Here is a 14748-nt window from a genome sequence, read left to right on the forward strand (position 1 = left end):
CTGGATCCCAAGTCACTAGAGCCACCAGGTGGGAAAAACAGCATGTAAGAGGGAAACCAACACAGAGGGAGCAGAGCTGAGAACTGGAGAAAAAGCAAGAGCCTCTTCACTATATAAAGTGCTGGACTGAGCGAGAACTGAAGCTTGCTGACCCTACTCAGACATCTTAGTTTGCTGAGCCAATGTTTTTATGTAGCTCAGTTTCAGTCCTGATTAATATGGGCCCAGAGAGGCTGTGACTCCTCAGAGCCACACAGCTAGGCAGTGATGTATCTAAGGAGAAAGTAGACACTTTATTGGCGTGAACTGCCTTCCTCCCCACCAGCTCCAAAGAGGACCTCTCAACACACACCCCATCACTCCTTCTCCCCTCACCCTCATACTGTGTCACCACTTGTCAGGTTTTTTGTTCTGTTGTTCACTGTCTGGCTCCCCTCACATCCGTGTCCTGAGGGCAGGGACCCTGTCTGCCTTGCTCACTCGTGTCTCCCAGCTCCTAGAACAGAACCTGGCACATAGTAGGTGCTTCTACTTGTTGAACAGAAGAGTAGAAACCGCCAACTCCTCTCAGCGTGGTTTACGGTCATCATCAGGGGTCGCCCACGTGTTGAGGAAGGAGGCCCACAGCCCATTCCTCTCAGAGGGGCACAAACTGAGCTCACACCTGCCAGCTGGCCTCTCCCCCCTCCCCATCAGCCTGTCCCCTTTAGGACCCCTCTGCCAGGCTGTGGGTGTTTCAGCAGTGCAGGATAGCTCCCCAGCCAACCCCATAAACCCTGGTTCTTTTCTGACCCCAAAGTCACCAGTCAGGAGCCCAGAGCTGTTGGACACAGAGGCACCCAAGCCCCTGGTCTACCCATGGCATCTGCCCCCACCCCCAGCCCAGCAGAAGTACGGGGCAGAGTCCAGAGAAGCAACCGGAGAGAGGGGCTATTATTCAAACTACAAGTATTCACTCAGCGCCTACGACGCGCCAGGCACAGTTCAAGGCTCGGAGCATCCAGCAAGGAATAAAACAAACAAAATCCCTGCCCTCGGGGAGCTTACGCTAGTGGGGAAAACAGAGAAAAGCAATAAATAACTGTATGATATATGTCAAGTAATGCACATGGTGAAGAAAAATAAAGCAGGATAAGGAGACACTGAGGGACAGAAAGGGCTTATTTAATTACAGCACTCAAGGTGGCCTCTCTGAGGAGGTGACATTTGAGCAGAGAGCTGAGTGAGGTGAGGAGCATGGGTAAGAAGTACTCAGGGGAAGAGCATTCCAGGCGGAGGGAACCGCAAGTGCAAAGGCCCTGGGGCAGGAGTCCATTTGGTATTTAAGAACAAGAGGCTGGAGTGGATGGAGCAGTGAGGGCAAGTGGGAAAGTGATGAGAGGTGAGGCTGGGAAGCAAGGCTGGGCCTGGAAAACCATGACAAGGACTTGGTCTTTGCCCTGCATAGGGTGGAAGCCACTGGAAGGTTCTGTTCTATTTTTTGAGACTAGCCTATAGGAGGAGAGGTAAGGCAGGGCAGGGAGAAGAGTGAGCAGGCCATTACAATAGTCCTGGTGAGAAATGATGGTGGCTCGGACCAGGCAGCGATGGAGGTGGTGATTCTGGTTGCAAGGGGAAGGTACAGGCAATGAGCCTGGCTGCTGGAAGCAAGGTGGCAGGATACAGGAGAAAGAACAGTCAGGGAGAACTCTGAGTTTGGGGCCTAAGAATCTGGAAGGATGGAGAGGGGACCCTGAGGGGAGGAACAAGCTTCAGAGGAAGTTCAGGAGTTCAATTTTGGCCATGATGCCTGTTAGACATCCGGGGATGTCAGGTAGAATGACAGGTCTGGGGGTCCAGGGCTGAGGCTGGGCAGAGAGAAAAACATGGGAGCCCGTGGTGGACAGAATAACAGTCCCTGGGGCTTCCCTGGTGGCGCAGTGGTTAAGAATCTGCCTGCCAATGCAGGGGACATGGGTTCGAGCCCTGGTCCAGGAAGATCCCACATGCTGTGGAGCAACTAAGTCCGTGTACCACAACTACTGAGCCTGCACTCTAGAGTCCACGAGCCACAACTACTGAAGCCCGCGTGCCTAGAGCCCACGCTCCGCAACAAGAGAAGCCACCGCAATGAGAAGCCCGCGCACTGCGACAAAGAGTAGCCCCCACTCGCTGCAACTAGAGAAAGCCCGCGCGCAGCAATGAAGACCCAACGCAGCCAAAAATAAAATACATAAATTTATAAAACAAAACAAACACTGCAACAAAATATTAAAAGAAAAAGAATAACAACCCCTAAAAAATACCCACATCCCATCCCTGGGCCCTGTGCGTACGCTATGTTACCCGGCAAGGAGGAATTGGGGTTGCAGCTGGAAATAGAGTTGCTTATCAGCTGACTTTACAGTAAGATTATTCCAGGTGATCCAGGTGAACCCAGTGTAATCACAAGCGTTCTTAAATGGGGAAGATGGAGTCAGGAGAGTTAGAATTAGGGAGGTGGCAGCGTGAGAAGGACGCAGGCCAACACTGCTGGCTCTGAAGAGGGAGGAAGGGGGCCACGAGCCAAGCTTCTAGAACCTGAAACAGGCAAGTGAATGGATTCTCCCATAAAGCCACAGAAAGGAAGCGGCCCTGCTGACACCCTGACTATAGCCTGGTGAGTCTCACTTCGGGCTCCTGACCTCCAGAACTGTAACATAGTAAATGTGTGTTGTTTGGTTGTGTTTTTTGCGGGACGCGGGCCTCTCACCGCTGCGGCCTCTCCCGCTGCGGAGCACAGGCTCCGGACGCGCAGGCTCGGCGGCCATGGCTCACGGGCCCAGCCGCTCCGCGGCATGTGGGATCTTCCCGGACCGGGGCACGAACCCGCGTCCCCTGCATCGGCAGGCGGACCCTCAACCACTGCGCCACCAGGGAAGCCCCCAGTGTGTGTTGTTTTACACCACCAGGTTTGCGGTACTTTGTTACGGCAGCAGTCAGAGACTAACACAGAACCCATGGCGTCGAGATGGACTGGATGGGATCGGGAGGGCTGTGCACACAGAGGAGGACCCAGTCCCTACTGGCACCTCCGTCACACGGCCCACCTGTCCTGTTACCTGAGTTGGACTGGTCTTCCTCTCGGGCCCCCTCGCCACTAGGGTCCTCGCTGGGGGCCTCCCGGGCCTCCTGGGCATCCTCGTGGGTGTGGTAGACCCACTGGTACAGGCCCTGTGCAGGGAGCAGAGTAAGAGGGGCGGCCACGACGCCAGGAGCCCAGGGAGGAAGGGAAGGGGCCGAGGTGCACACTGTTCCCTAATTCCAAAGCTCAGGCTTTTAGCCTGTCGGCAACACCACCTTCAGAGAGCATTCCCAGACTTCACTCTGGAACCTTCCTGAGGGACCTGCAGTCACATTCAGCCCTCACTGTCTATAGTCTATGCTCCACACAGAAGCCAGGGAAGGAGGAGCCTTAGGAAATGTAAGTCAGCTCCATGGGAGCAGAAACCTTGTCTCTCCCGTGGCCCCAGGGCCTCGAGACATGCCAGGCACACAGCAGGTGCTCAATAAACACTTATTAAATGAACCAATGAATTAGGATCACCCTCCACAGAACTCTGGTCCCCAACCCAAGTATAACATCAATTTTTTACCACTGACGTGATTATTTGCCCGACGTGCCCATGTGGTAAGAAAAGAGGGTCTTATCACACCCGTTTCACAGCTATGAAAACCAAGGCCATGAGGTTTAGGAAGCAGAGAGGTCCTAGAGCCCAAGCCCAGCTCAGCCCTGCCAGGTAGGCAGCCCCACCCCACCCCACCCCACCCCACCCAAAATGCTGTGGTGCCTTCAGGCTTTTCCCCAGAGAAGGGAACGTGGTCCTCAGCCCCTACGCCAATGAGCAGGGCTTCCCCATCCCCTTAGCTGCTGGGGGGCTCACCAGGGCCTCTTCTCGGTGGCTCCGGAAAGCCTGGAAGTGCTCCAGGACCTCTGGGGCTCCATCGTTCATCACGTTGTTGCCATTGACCTTCAGAATGCACTGGCCGGCACAGAGGCCTGCGGCCACGGCCTCAGAGCCTAAGGGGGACAAGAGTGCTCGAGGCTGGATGCCAGGCGAAGAGAGCCTGGGGCAGTGCCAGGCAAGGGCAAGTAACCAGATGAACCTGTCACCCACCCCACCCACCACCCCAACTCCCCCAAACGCCACCTCCATTCCCCGCACCCTGCAGCCACTCTCCACCCCATGCCAGTGGGCAGGACAGGGACTGGCATTCCCATTTTGCAGAAGAAGAGACTGAGGTTCAGAGAAGCAGCAGCTAGCCCAAGGTCATGCAGCAAGGGAGAATGGACTTGAATCCAGAAACGTTTCACTCTAGAGCTTCATCTCTTTTAAAGTCCAACTACAACCCATGATACTGGGGCCGGGATCAGCCCCGTTTTGCAGACAGGGAGACAGAGGCTCGGAGAGGCAAAGTGACTCTCTCAAGGTCACGTGCCTAGGATAAGGCAGGTTTTGAACCCAGGTCTACCAAACTCTAAGGGCATGTTTTCTCAGCTATACCACAACTCCCAAACTGCAGGGCTTAGACCCCAGGGTTTTGTGTGGTTAATATGAAGGGTCTAGAAATGCAAGTGAATGTCAAGCTTTGTACACAGGAAAAAAATCAGGCCTGCGTGGTGTGATGCGGACAAGTACAGGCCTGGACCCCAGGAGCCCGGGTTCAAATTCTGGCTCTGTCATTGACCAACTGTGGGACCTCAGGCAAGTTCCATAACCTCTCTGTGCCTTGGCTGCCTCGTCTGTAAAATGAAGACACTAATAATATCTACTCATAGGGTTCTTGAGAGATTCGGTGAGTTGAAACATGTTAAACATTTAGCCCCGTACCTGGCTCTTAGTAAGGACTCAAGAAATGTCAGCTGTCTTACTATTTTTGCCTAGTTTGCCTATACACACCTATTCTGCTCTAAGGCAGGGTTTCTCACCTCAACACTACTGACATTCTGGGCTGCATAATTCTCTGCTGTGGGGAGCTGTCCTGGGCACTGGAGGATGTCCAGCACCATCCCTGGTCTCTACCCATGAGATGCCAGTAGCACCCGCACCCCAAGTTATAACAACCAAAGATGTCTCCAGACATTGTCAGATGTCTCTGGAGAGTGAAACTGCCCTCAGTTGAGAACCACTGCTTTAGGGATAAATAAAATTAAAACCTACTTGAAGATATTAACAAATTCTCCATAGCTTTCTATCGTGACATGCATTTTCGATCAATACATATTAAAAGTACAACTATGACCACAAGAGTGGGCAATGAATGTTTCAACTTTAAAAACGGGGCCCTCAGATGCAAAGAGGGCTGGGAATCCTGTATCTCAGGTCAATCTGGTTTCATCTCCTGGACAGAGTAACCTCTTAAACAGCACACAAGGAGAAGGCAATAAGAAATCAGAGGTCTCAAACTGCTGGCCTATGGCCTGGATCTATCTGGCCACAGAAGTGTGGCCAAATTCCTATTTCTGGTTTCTTTAAAAAAAACCCATCAAATATGGCAGGAGGAGGTCCACATTCCTGCCTGGCAATAATGAGCTTCAGCTGAAGAAAAACTGCCCCTTTTCGAGTGAACATGTATTTTTCTCACTTTGCCATAGTCCTCGCCACTCCCTAGTGCCTTCATTTTAGTTGCCCATTTGTAACTGCCTGACCCCCCCTCCACAAGAGTTTGCAAGCCTTGGCTTCAGGCAAAGAAGGTAAGTGCTAATGGTGCACTAAGAAGCACAGGCCTGGAGGTAATGGTTTGGGGGCCTCTGAACTCCTTCCACACACACACAAACCCATCTCCCAAAGCTCCCCTCTCCACCTCTTAGGCTCCCGCTCACCTCTCCCCACAGCATAGACGTACGGCGGGGCAGCTCCACGGATCTGGAAGCACAGAGCCTCTGGACGATCGGGGACTTTGATGATCCTGCAGCAAGCAAAAGCAGCCATAAGGTAAAGCAGCACCGCTCCCGACAGCCCAGGGGGTCACCCCGGGAGCCCCTGCCCCCCAGGCTTTTGGGAAATCAAACCCCAAACAGCAGTAGCACCACGCTGTCCAAATGTATAGAGAAACCTCGTCTAACCAAAGCCCACGGCAGCAGGATCTTTGATTGATCAGAACCAGCTGGCCCACCCTTGGAGATTCAGTCCATGCACAGAAATTCCCACTCACCCTCCTACCCCTTCTCCATCATTCTCTTGGTGAGAGGAGGCCTCGTGGCAGCCAGACCAGCACCTTGGCCAGTGAACATTTTATTCAATAATCACAGATTTGGGAGAGTGACAAGTGACCCAGCACATCTTGGTGCGGACTCTAGAAAAATGCCCACGTGTCCCCCAGAGAGCATGATTTGAAAGCCCAGGTGTTGGCCATTCTGCGGTGGGTCACCAGGGCAGGGTGGGCAACACCTTCCCAGGGTCATACGGCAGGTGTCATTAATCCAGGAGCTTCCCTACCAAGGGCGTGCCCCTACATTGGGCCTTGGATCGTCCCCACCTGCCAGATAGGGCCGTCCTGAGAGCCTGTTCTCAAACACGAGGTATTTCTGGAACTTGAAGCAGGAACGTTCCACCTTGGTGATTTCTGCCGCTTCTACATACCCACCAAACTATCAATCATTTTCCTTGAATTGACACGTCTTTTTACTAAAATAATCCTATTTAAAACTTTCCATCACTCTCATCAATAGAAAACCGGGAGCATCTGCCTTAAGTAGAAGGGAGAAGTGAAAACCAAATCCACAGGTTATAAAATAGAAAATGCTTCTCCCTGTACCTATATCTGGTACCCGACCACTTCTCTCCACCCCACCATTGCCACGCGGGGCTGGGCCACCAGCCTCCTTACCACTCCCCCTGCTTCTACCTCTGCCCCTGACAATCTCTTCTCCACCTGCAGCCAGAGAGATTCGGTCAGAACCTACATCAGATCATGCCGCCCCTCTGCTCAGAACCTTCCAGTAGCTCCATGGTCCTTAACGTGGGCACAGGCCCTATAGGGCCTGGCTGACCTCATTGCCCACCCCTCTTTCTCATTCACTCTCTTCCAGCCCCATCAGCTTCCTCATTGTTCTTCAAACACACCAGCCACAGTTCCACCCCAGGGCCTTTGCACTCGCTGTTTCCCCTGCCTGGAACCCTCCTCCTCCAGAAGTCCCCTTGACTCGCTCCCTTACCTCCTTCAGGTCTTCACCTCAGTTCTCAGGGGCATCTCCCTGACCACCACCCCTCCACACAGCCCATCTCCTGTACCAGCTTTATATATTGGTCCACACTCACTACTACCTGAACTACCTGGCTCAGTACGTCTCTTACTTTTCTGCTTTGTTTTTTGTCTGTCTCCTGCTCTACCCTCCAAACACACTGAGATCTACGAGGGTAGAAATGAATCTATCCAGACGGGGCTGCATCCTCAGAGCCTGACACACCAGTGGGCACACAGCAGGCACTCAAACATCTGTCGACTGAACAAAGGCAGCAGCACTGTGTCACGTGCCTGCAGAAGGAGCCCAAAGCACGGGGAATCGGGATGGCTCGGGCCCCCAGCAACACCTCTAGGACTCGGGCAACTCCTCAACCTGAGAGGAAGGTCACCAGACACCCCACCCGGGGGGACACTCACTCTTTGGCCTTGGTGGCTACCAGGAGACGCAGCGGGCGGCGGGAACAGAAGGACTGGCTGACGATGGACTCCACCTCTGCGAAGGGCCGCAGGAACACCAGGTCCTCGTTGACGGAGTAGATCTTCCTCCCCACCTGCAGGCCGGCCATCTGGGCGGGGGTGGGGCGGGAGACAAGCACACCAGGTAACTGGCCCCTCCCCTCCCTTCTCCTCCTCACTAAGGAGGCTTGAATGCACTCAGGCAGCACAGAGCCGGCACCAGGCACCAAGCACAACCAGCGGGAGCCCCCCAGGGCGGCCCCGCTCCCCTCTGTGGTAAGCAGTTAGGGCGCTGGGGAGACCCGTTCTGGCCAACGAGCTATGGAGGGAGGCCTACAGGGGGCGCTAACGGGAAAGACGCTTTTCCCCTGAGGAGGAGCTGTCAGTGCTTCCCGCCCAGCCGTGTGAGGACACAAGGCATGGACCTGGGGCAGCCACCTTGTGACCACGAGGGCTTGGCCAGGAAAGTCAAAGAGACATCGACCCCGAACCAAGACACAACCACCTCCTTCTCACTGCTTATGTTATTAGAAAAATGAAGCCCCGCGGTTCCTGCCACTGAGGCCAGCATGTGGCTACTCGCAGCCGTACACATTGCTAATCGCTACGAGGAAGCAACCAGAGCACCTGGACAAAGCGGCAGGTGCCTCTCTCCCACCCACCTGCACACCCCCTGGGAACAGCTGAGAGGACCCGGGGCTGAATCCTTGGCTGTCCTGCTCCAGACCTTGTATCCATGTCACAGTAACCCCGGATATTTGTTCCATAATCGGAGCGGATTCAGACCCTCGGGTCGTTTTCATGCACCACCCCGTACGGCCAGCAGGGGGAGCCGGTGGCACATGCCGGGAGGGCAGCCCCAAGCCGTGGGTTCTGCAGACAAGACTGCCCCACCCTCGTTTTCCCCACCAGGGCAATGAACAAGGAGGGACCACTGACATCCCAGGGCTTTCTGAGCCGGCCTGCCTCAAGAAACGAGGAGAGATGCCCCACTTTCCCATCCGCACCCAGCCCGAGCCAGGGCGGCCCCTCTGAGCGGCCTCACCTCCGCCAGCGAGCCCCTCTGGACCGACTTCACCACCACGGCCTTGTTCTTCTCCTCGATGTCGAAGCCATAGTCGTCCTCCTGGGGCAGGATCTGAGGGTCCGAGGCAGGAGAGATGGTGAGGCAGGGAGGGGGGCCTGGAGCCAACCCCACCTTGGCCCCCATGGTGAGAACCGTGATCCTGCCAGCTCTTCGTGCCCCAGATCTACTCAGGGTACAGACTGGGGGGTGGGGTGCGGCAGGATGGTGCCAGGACGCAGAAGATGCTCAATACGTATCTGTCACGTGAAGACCCGCCACTGGGCTCGTGCTTCAGCCTGCTGCTGACCACACGTATTAGGTTACTTTTCATTGCCTGTCTCCCCTTCCTCTCCCCAACCTGAGGACAGAGCCTCCTTATTTATGCACCACTGTCTCCCCATCTGCTGGCATACAGTAGGTGCTCAATAACAACTTACTGACTTAATGAATAAAATAGATCCAAAGGTATCCGGCCACCAAGAACTTGGGGACAGGAAGGGGGTTTAGGGAGGAGCCGTCCCTCCCCATCACAGGATGACAGGCAGGTTCGTGGGTTCGGGGGGGTCAGTGGTGGTGGGGATACAGGGAAATGCATTTATTCGTTCAATAGATATGTGCTGAGCTGCTGCCTGTTATATGGGCCAGGTACTTTACTGTTCCAGAAACAGCACTGAACAAGACAGACGGTTCCTGCCCTCGTGCAGCTGACTATCTACTGGGGGAGACAGACTACAAACAAAGAACTATAGAATGTGGTGCAGGGAGTGTATGTAGTTTGAATTAACAAATGACTTAAAGGGACAGGAAGTGGTGTGGCAGCGGGGCCAGAGAAGGTGATATCTGAGCTGAGACCTGAATAAAGTGAGGAACAGAAGTTTATAAAGGGTGGAGAAAAGTGCTTCAGGCGGAGGGCACAGCATGTGCAAAGGCCCTGAGACAGGCTCCAAGGTATTGGAGGATAAGAAAGAAGATCAGGGTGGCTGGAGTGGCTGGGGTGGGTGGGACGAAGAAGGGGAGAGCACAGGAGATGAAGCCGGAGAGGCATGATGAGTCTTGAAGGCCATGGTGAGAGACTGGATTTATCCTAAGTGTGATTGGGAGTACTGGAGGGCTTTGTTGTGCAATAAATGGGAATTGGAACAGCAGCCCCCATAAGCACTATAGGAAAGAAGTTAATGGAGCTGCCTTCCCATCAGGTGGACTTCGGCCTCAACTCTGGCAATGACAAGAGACCGAACCTCTCCAAGCCTCTCTCCCAGTTGCCTGCTGTGGGCCAGGCCTTAAGATGGAGGCCGCTGCTCACCAGGGGGAGAGAAACAGCATTTGGTGGGCTAGGCTAGTAAAACATCTGAACAGACTGGTAAATATTCTACCTTAACTGCAAGGCTATTTACAGCAACTCAACAAGGACAAGGTGACAGCCCAGAAGACACAAGATTTTCGTGTGCAAGAGGAGTCCTGCAGGACTCAGGAGGCCATCCTCCCTGCACAAGGCTAGGCTGGGGTGTGGGGCAGACAAGGGGAGATGGGAAGGAAAAGAAAAGGAGCCCAGCGAGCCCAATCTCATCTGTCAAGAGGGTAGTCTGTCCAGTAAAGCAACCTGGCCTCTGGGCAGCGTTGCCAGCCACCACCTAGAATCCCCCATACTCTTGGGTACTCCAAGTTGACCTCAAAGTCTCCAGCCGTAACCTGAAGGTTGCCCAGTTCCCGGGCCTGCAGGCGGGTCTGGGAAGGAAGATGCAGCGGCACAGTTCTGCTCCTACCAGCAGGCGCTTGGCCAGAATGTTCTCCACCAGCTTGAAGTCGCTGCGAAGCTGTTTGTTCTTGCTGCTGGTTCCCTCCATCTCCTCGTCTGCGTGGAAACGGAAGTACTGGGACTCATCCTTGAACTCGCTCTTCTCCAGCACTGTGAACCCACAGACATGCAAGCGCAAGGTCAGGCTCACACGGGAAGCTTTCAGGAGCATATGCCAACTGGCAGCCACGGGCCGGAACCAGCCCCTGGACAAGTTTGGTTTGGCCAGCACGGTGCTCTATTAAGTAAAATCCTGTGCCAATACTAACATATTAGGATAGTCAACATAAAAGCCTGGCTTTCTGACTTCCCTTGAAAAAGCTGAACTCGCCCCACTGCTATAAAGGCATATTACAAAGCCATGGTAACAAAACCTGTGTGGAACCACAGCAGAAGCAGATTAAAGGCCAGCGGAAGAGAACAGCAATCACGTAAGAGGACGCTGTGTTTACGGGAACTCAGCGTCTGATGGATGCTGAACGATCACGTGGAGTGTTCCACAGATGGTACAGGGAAAACTGACTCACGGGAAAAGAAAAAATAAAACCGGATCCCTACCTCATACCATATATGACAATAAACTCCTTTTGGATTAAAGACCTACATAGGAACAGAACAGCTAAAGCTCACCAAACAAGATGCAGGAGAATATCTCTGTCCTAGAGCAGAAAAGGAGCTCATATACGAGACCCCCCAGAAAGCATTATGATAAAATTAAGGACTTCTTCCATTCAGTAGGAAGGCCATAGGCAGGCCGCAGATTCAAACCTAATTGTACTGTCTAAAACCAACAAAGAATAAATACCTAGAATATACAGGAAACTCCAACAAATCAACCAGAGAAAGCTGGGAAACTCATCGATAAAAGGGCAAAGGATATGAATGAGCAACTAACATATGGGAAAATCTAAGTGGGCAGCAGTTGTATGAACTCACCCTCACTGACAATCAGAAAGAGACCACAGTGAAACCCTTTAGACCAGGGACTAACACACGCAGTCCCTGTGGGCCAAATGTGGCCCACTCCTGCCTTTTAGAAATAGTTTTATTGGGACACAGCCACACCCATTTATTGACATATTGTCTGGGGTGCTTTGGGGCCACAATGACAGAATTAAATAATTGCAAGAGACTGTATGGTCCACAAAATCTAAAATATTTACTATCTGGGCCTTTACAGAAAAAGTCTTCTGACCTCTGTTCTAAGACAAGTCGCAGGAAAATGAATAAAAAGAACCAGTAACAATCAGCATGTGATGTGGTCCCTGTGGATTACAATTTAACTAAATACCTTCTCGTGCAGGGCACGCCGGGGATACAGGCTTAAGTTCACTTACTCCGCAGACAAAGAAGGACCTGCTGCACCCCTTTTAAAGACAGGAAGACTGACGCCCAGAGGAGCTAAATAAACTGCCCAAGGTCACAGAGCCCAGGCTCCTCCTCTTCACCATACTGCCCAGCCTGGCCTGATAGATGGGGGCGAGGCCAAATTAAATAAAGGGGAGAAATCGAGGCAATCGTCTGAAGTCAGCCGGTCCCTGAAAGGACAAGCAGCTGCCTTAGCTTCGCGATGTCCCCGCCATCCCCGAAGACCTTTGGTGACATGGAAAGCATCAGGAGCCCTTCCTTCCTGTCTCCTTCCTTTCCCGGGACAGCTCGCTGTTTGTGAGCACCGTTCTCAGGCCACCTCTATTACCTCCTTGGAGACAACAGACACACAAATTGCTGCTTTCCCCAGAGCTGGGAGCCAGGCCCCAGGAGGCCGGCTGGCTTCCCCTCCACTGTAAACACGAGGCTAAAAGACTCAGGGAGTGGGAAGAGGAAGCACCGTGTTGTGTCTCGTGTCTCGGCTGAAATATGTGGGGAAACATCTGGAATCCCGGAGTCAGGGAGCTCAGCCAGGTGAGAGCCAACCACTCCCAACTTCCAGTCGAGGCCACTGGCCAGGCTTCATGAGACGGGCACAGATCCACCTTCAAATCCCTGCCCGGCCCCTCCCAACTTCACGGCCGTTTAGCCTCTCTGAGCCTCAGGTTCCTCATCTGTGGGGATAATAACAGCACCAACTTCCCGGGGTGGCTACGAGGATTCAATGGTGAGCCTCAGTTTCCCTGTATGTGCCAAGGCACTGGACCGCTGGCCTCTGGGTCCCTCCCCGGGGACACCTCAGAGCCCCAGGAGCTCGGGTCGGACACCACGGGAGGCGCCCCACGGGCCCCGCCCCACGCCCCACCCTGCACCCTAACCTGCATTCTGCAGCGGCCACAACCCTAGGATCTGGCCCTTTCCTCTTTCAGCCTATTTTTGAGTTCGTGGCAGGAACAAGGGAGCAAGGACCGCGCCCTGCAATTTCTCTCCCTGAGCGACCCTGAGGGTGTTGCTGTTGCCTGGGATCACCCCCTCCACAGTGTCCTCAGCTAGCCGCCTTCCCAAAATAGTAGCTGGGGTGGACCCCTAATTACTCTCACCCACAAATGAGAGGCTCTGCCCAGCTGACGGGAGGCGGGGGATGGAGCTGCGAGGGCCCCCGCAGGGAACAGAGCGGCTTTCGGGAATGACCGAGGCTGCCGGGCTCCCGACCTGCCCCAGAGTGAGTCCCAACCCCACAGAGCCGTGGCCGCGCTGAGCTCAGATGGGAAGGGAAAGATGGGGAAACTGAGGCTGGGGAGGAGCAGGGCTTTGCCGGCAGTCCGCCGAGTCAGGCCCAAAACCGGGCCTGCCGGCTACGAGGCAGGGGGCAAATCCGATGACCTGTCACCCCAGGGGCGCCTCTCTCTCCCTGCTGAAGGGAGAGGAAATCCAGCAGCTAGACCAGGGGTAGAAAACTTGTTTTGCTAAATGAAGTTTTACTGGCTTAGAGCCACACCCACTTGTTTACACATCCCCCTGCAGCTGCTTTTAGGCTACAGGGGCAGAGCTGGGCTGTGACAGAGACCGCGTGGCCTCCAAGGACGAAGATATTTACTGTCTGACCCTCTGCAGACAGAGTCTACCAACCCCTGAGCTGGAGCACAGAGCAGACGCCGGGAGGAGGAATGGCCAGAAGCCCTTCCCGAGTCTCAGGCCTCCGCTGCCACCACGTGCATCCAGGCAGCGTGGTCCCTCCTCTGGACTGTGACAGCCGCCTTCTCCCTGGCCCCCTGCTTCCACCCCCACCCTCACAGACACTCTCCGCAGGCAGCCAGAGGGGACCTGCAGAAGCCCAGCCAGGCACGTCCTTCCCCTGCTCAGAAGCCTCCGGGACGCCCAGCTCACTAGAGTAAGAGCCAAAGTCCTCCTCACACACTCACAAGAGTCCAGAAAATGTACTTATTTACTGTCGTGTGATTTGCACACGCGCGTACAGGCACACGAGGGCAAGACTTGCATCCAGCGTGCTCACCCCGGTCCCCAGAGCCTAGCACAGTGCCTGCACGCAGGAGGCGGCCTCTGGAAGACAGCAGGATGAGCAAAGACGGAGGGGAGGTGTGGAATCAGCCTCGCAGGGACAGAGCAGCTCCAGGGAGAAAAGCGAATCTGAGCTGGTCCAGGGGGTGAGGAAAGAGAGGAGCCATCCTAGCAGGTGGCCAGGTGACCTCGCTGGGCAGGCACGAATTGAGTAGAAACACTGAAGAAGTAAGCAGGTGAGGCAGGGAGGGAGGGACACCCGGGCGAGAGACACTGCAAGTGACAAGGCCCTGGGGAGTGTTCTGGAAACAGGAGAAAGGCTCCTCAGTGGAGGTTCAAAGTCCACTCGTCCCAAAAGGGTGGGAGCCTCAGGGCTCCCCAAGGGCCACAAGGACAGGCCACAGAGCTCAGTGGTTGACATGTGGCCTGCGACGCCAGCCTGCCTGGGTTCAAATCCCAGCCCCTCCTTGTCAGGTGACCTTGAGCAAGTGTCCCAGCTGCCTGAGCTTCCATTCCTCGTTTACAGACGGGGATGACATTCATACCAACATCAAAGGATCGATCGCCCCAAGGACGAAACTCATTACTACATGCAGAGTTCTTAGGAGGAGGCCGGGCACGCAGAGTATCACTTCTGTGTTAACTGAAAATGGTGTCGATGGAACCATTTTCTCCCTCCCTCTCCCCAGCTTCCTGCCCCAGGACCATCTCGGACCGTCCGCCTCTCTCCCTCTTAGGTGCTTCTCCCTGTGTGGGGAGGAGTGAGGCATCTGAGGGGCGAGGACCCCCTGGCCTCCTTTCTCTCATGCTCACAACCCACCCGTCCTCTGTCCCCACG

General features: G+C 54.5%; 1 protein-coding gene across 5 annotated transcripts in view; it reads right to left on the reverse strand.

The window, feature by feature from the left end:
* The window catches only part of PREX1 (phosphatidylinositol-3,4,5-trisphosphate dependent Rac exchange factor 1), a 197642-nt gene that overhangs the window by 25640 nt on the left and 157254 nt on the right, over positions 1 to 14748 (reverse strand). For all 5 annotated transcript variants that reach the window (XM_060284411.1, XM_030839007.2, XM_060284412.1 and 2 more), the window contains 6 exons: positions 10492 to 10634; positions 8708 to 8800; positions 7624 to 7772; positions 5843 to 5928; positions 3903 to 4039; positions 3081 to 3192 (listed from right to left, as the gene is read on the reverse strand). In XM_060284411.1, coding sequence (XP_060140394.1) covers positions 3081 to 3192; positions 3903 to 4039; positions 5843 to 5928; positions 7624 to 7772; positions 8708 to 8800; positions 10492 to 10634 — 720 coding nt within the window. The remainder of the gene's footprint in view (positions 1 to 3080; positions 3193 to 3902; positions 4040 to 5842; positions 5929 to 7623; positions 7773 to 8707; positions 8801 to 10491; positions 10635 to 14748) is intronic.

This window comes from Globicephala melas, chromosome 15 (genome assembly GCF_963455315.2).
Source record: "Globicephala melas chromosome 15, mGloMel1.2, whole genome shotgun sequence".
Classification (NCBI taxonomy): Eukaryota; Metazoa; Chordata; class Mammalia; order Artiodactyla; family Delphinidae; genus Globicephala; species Globicephala melas.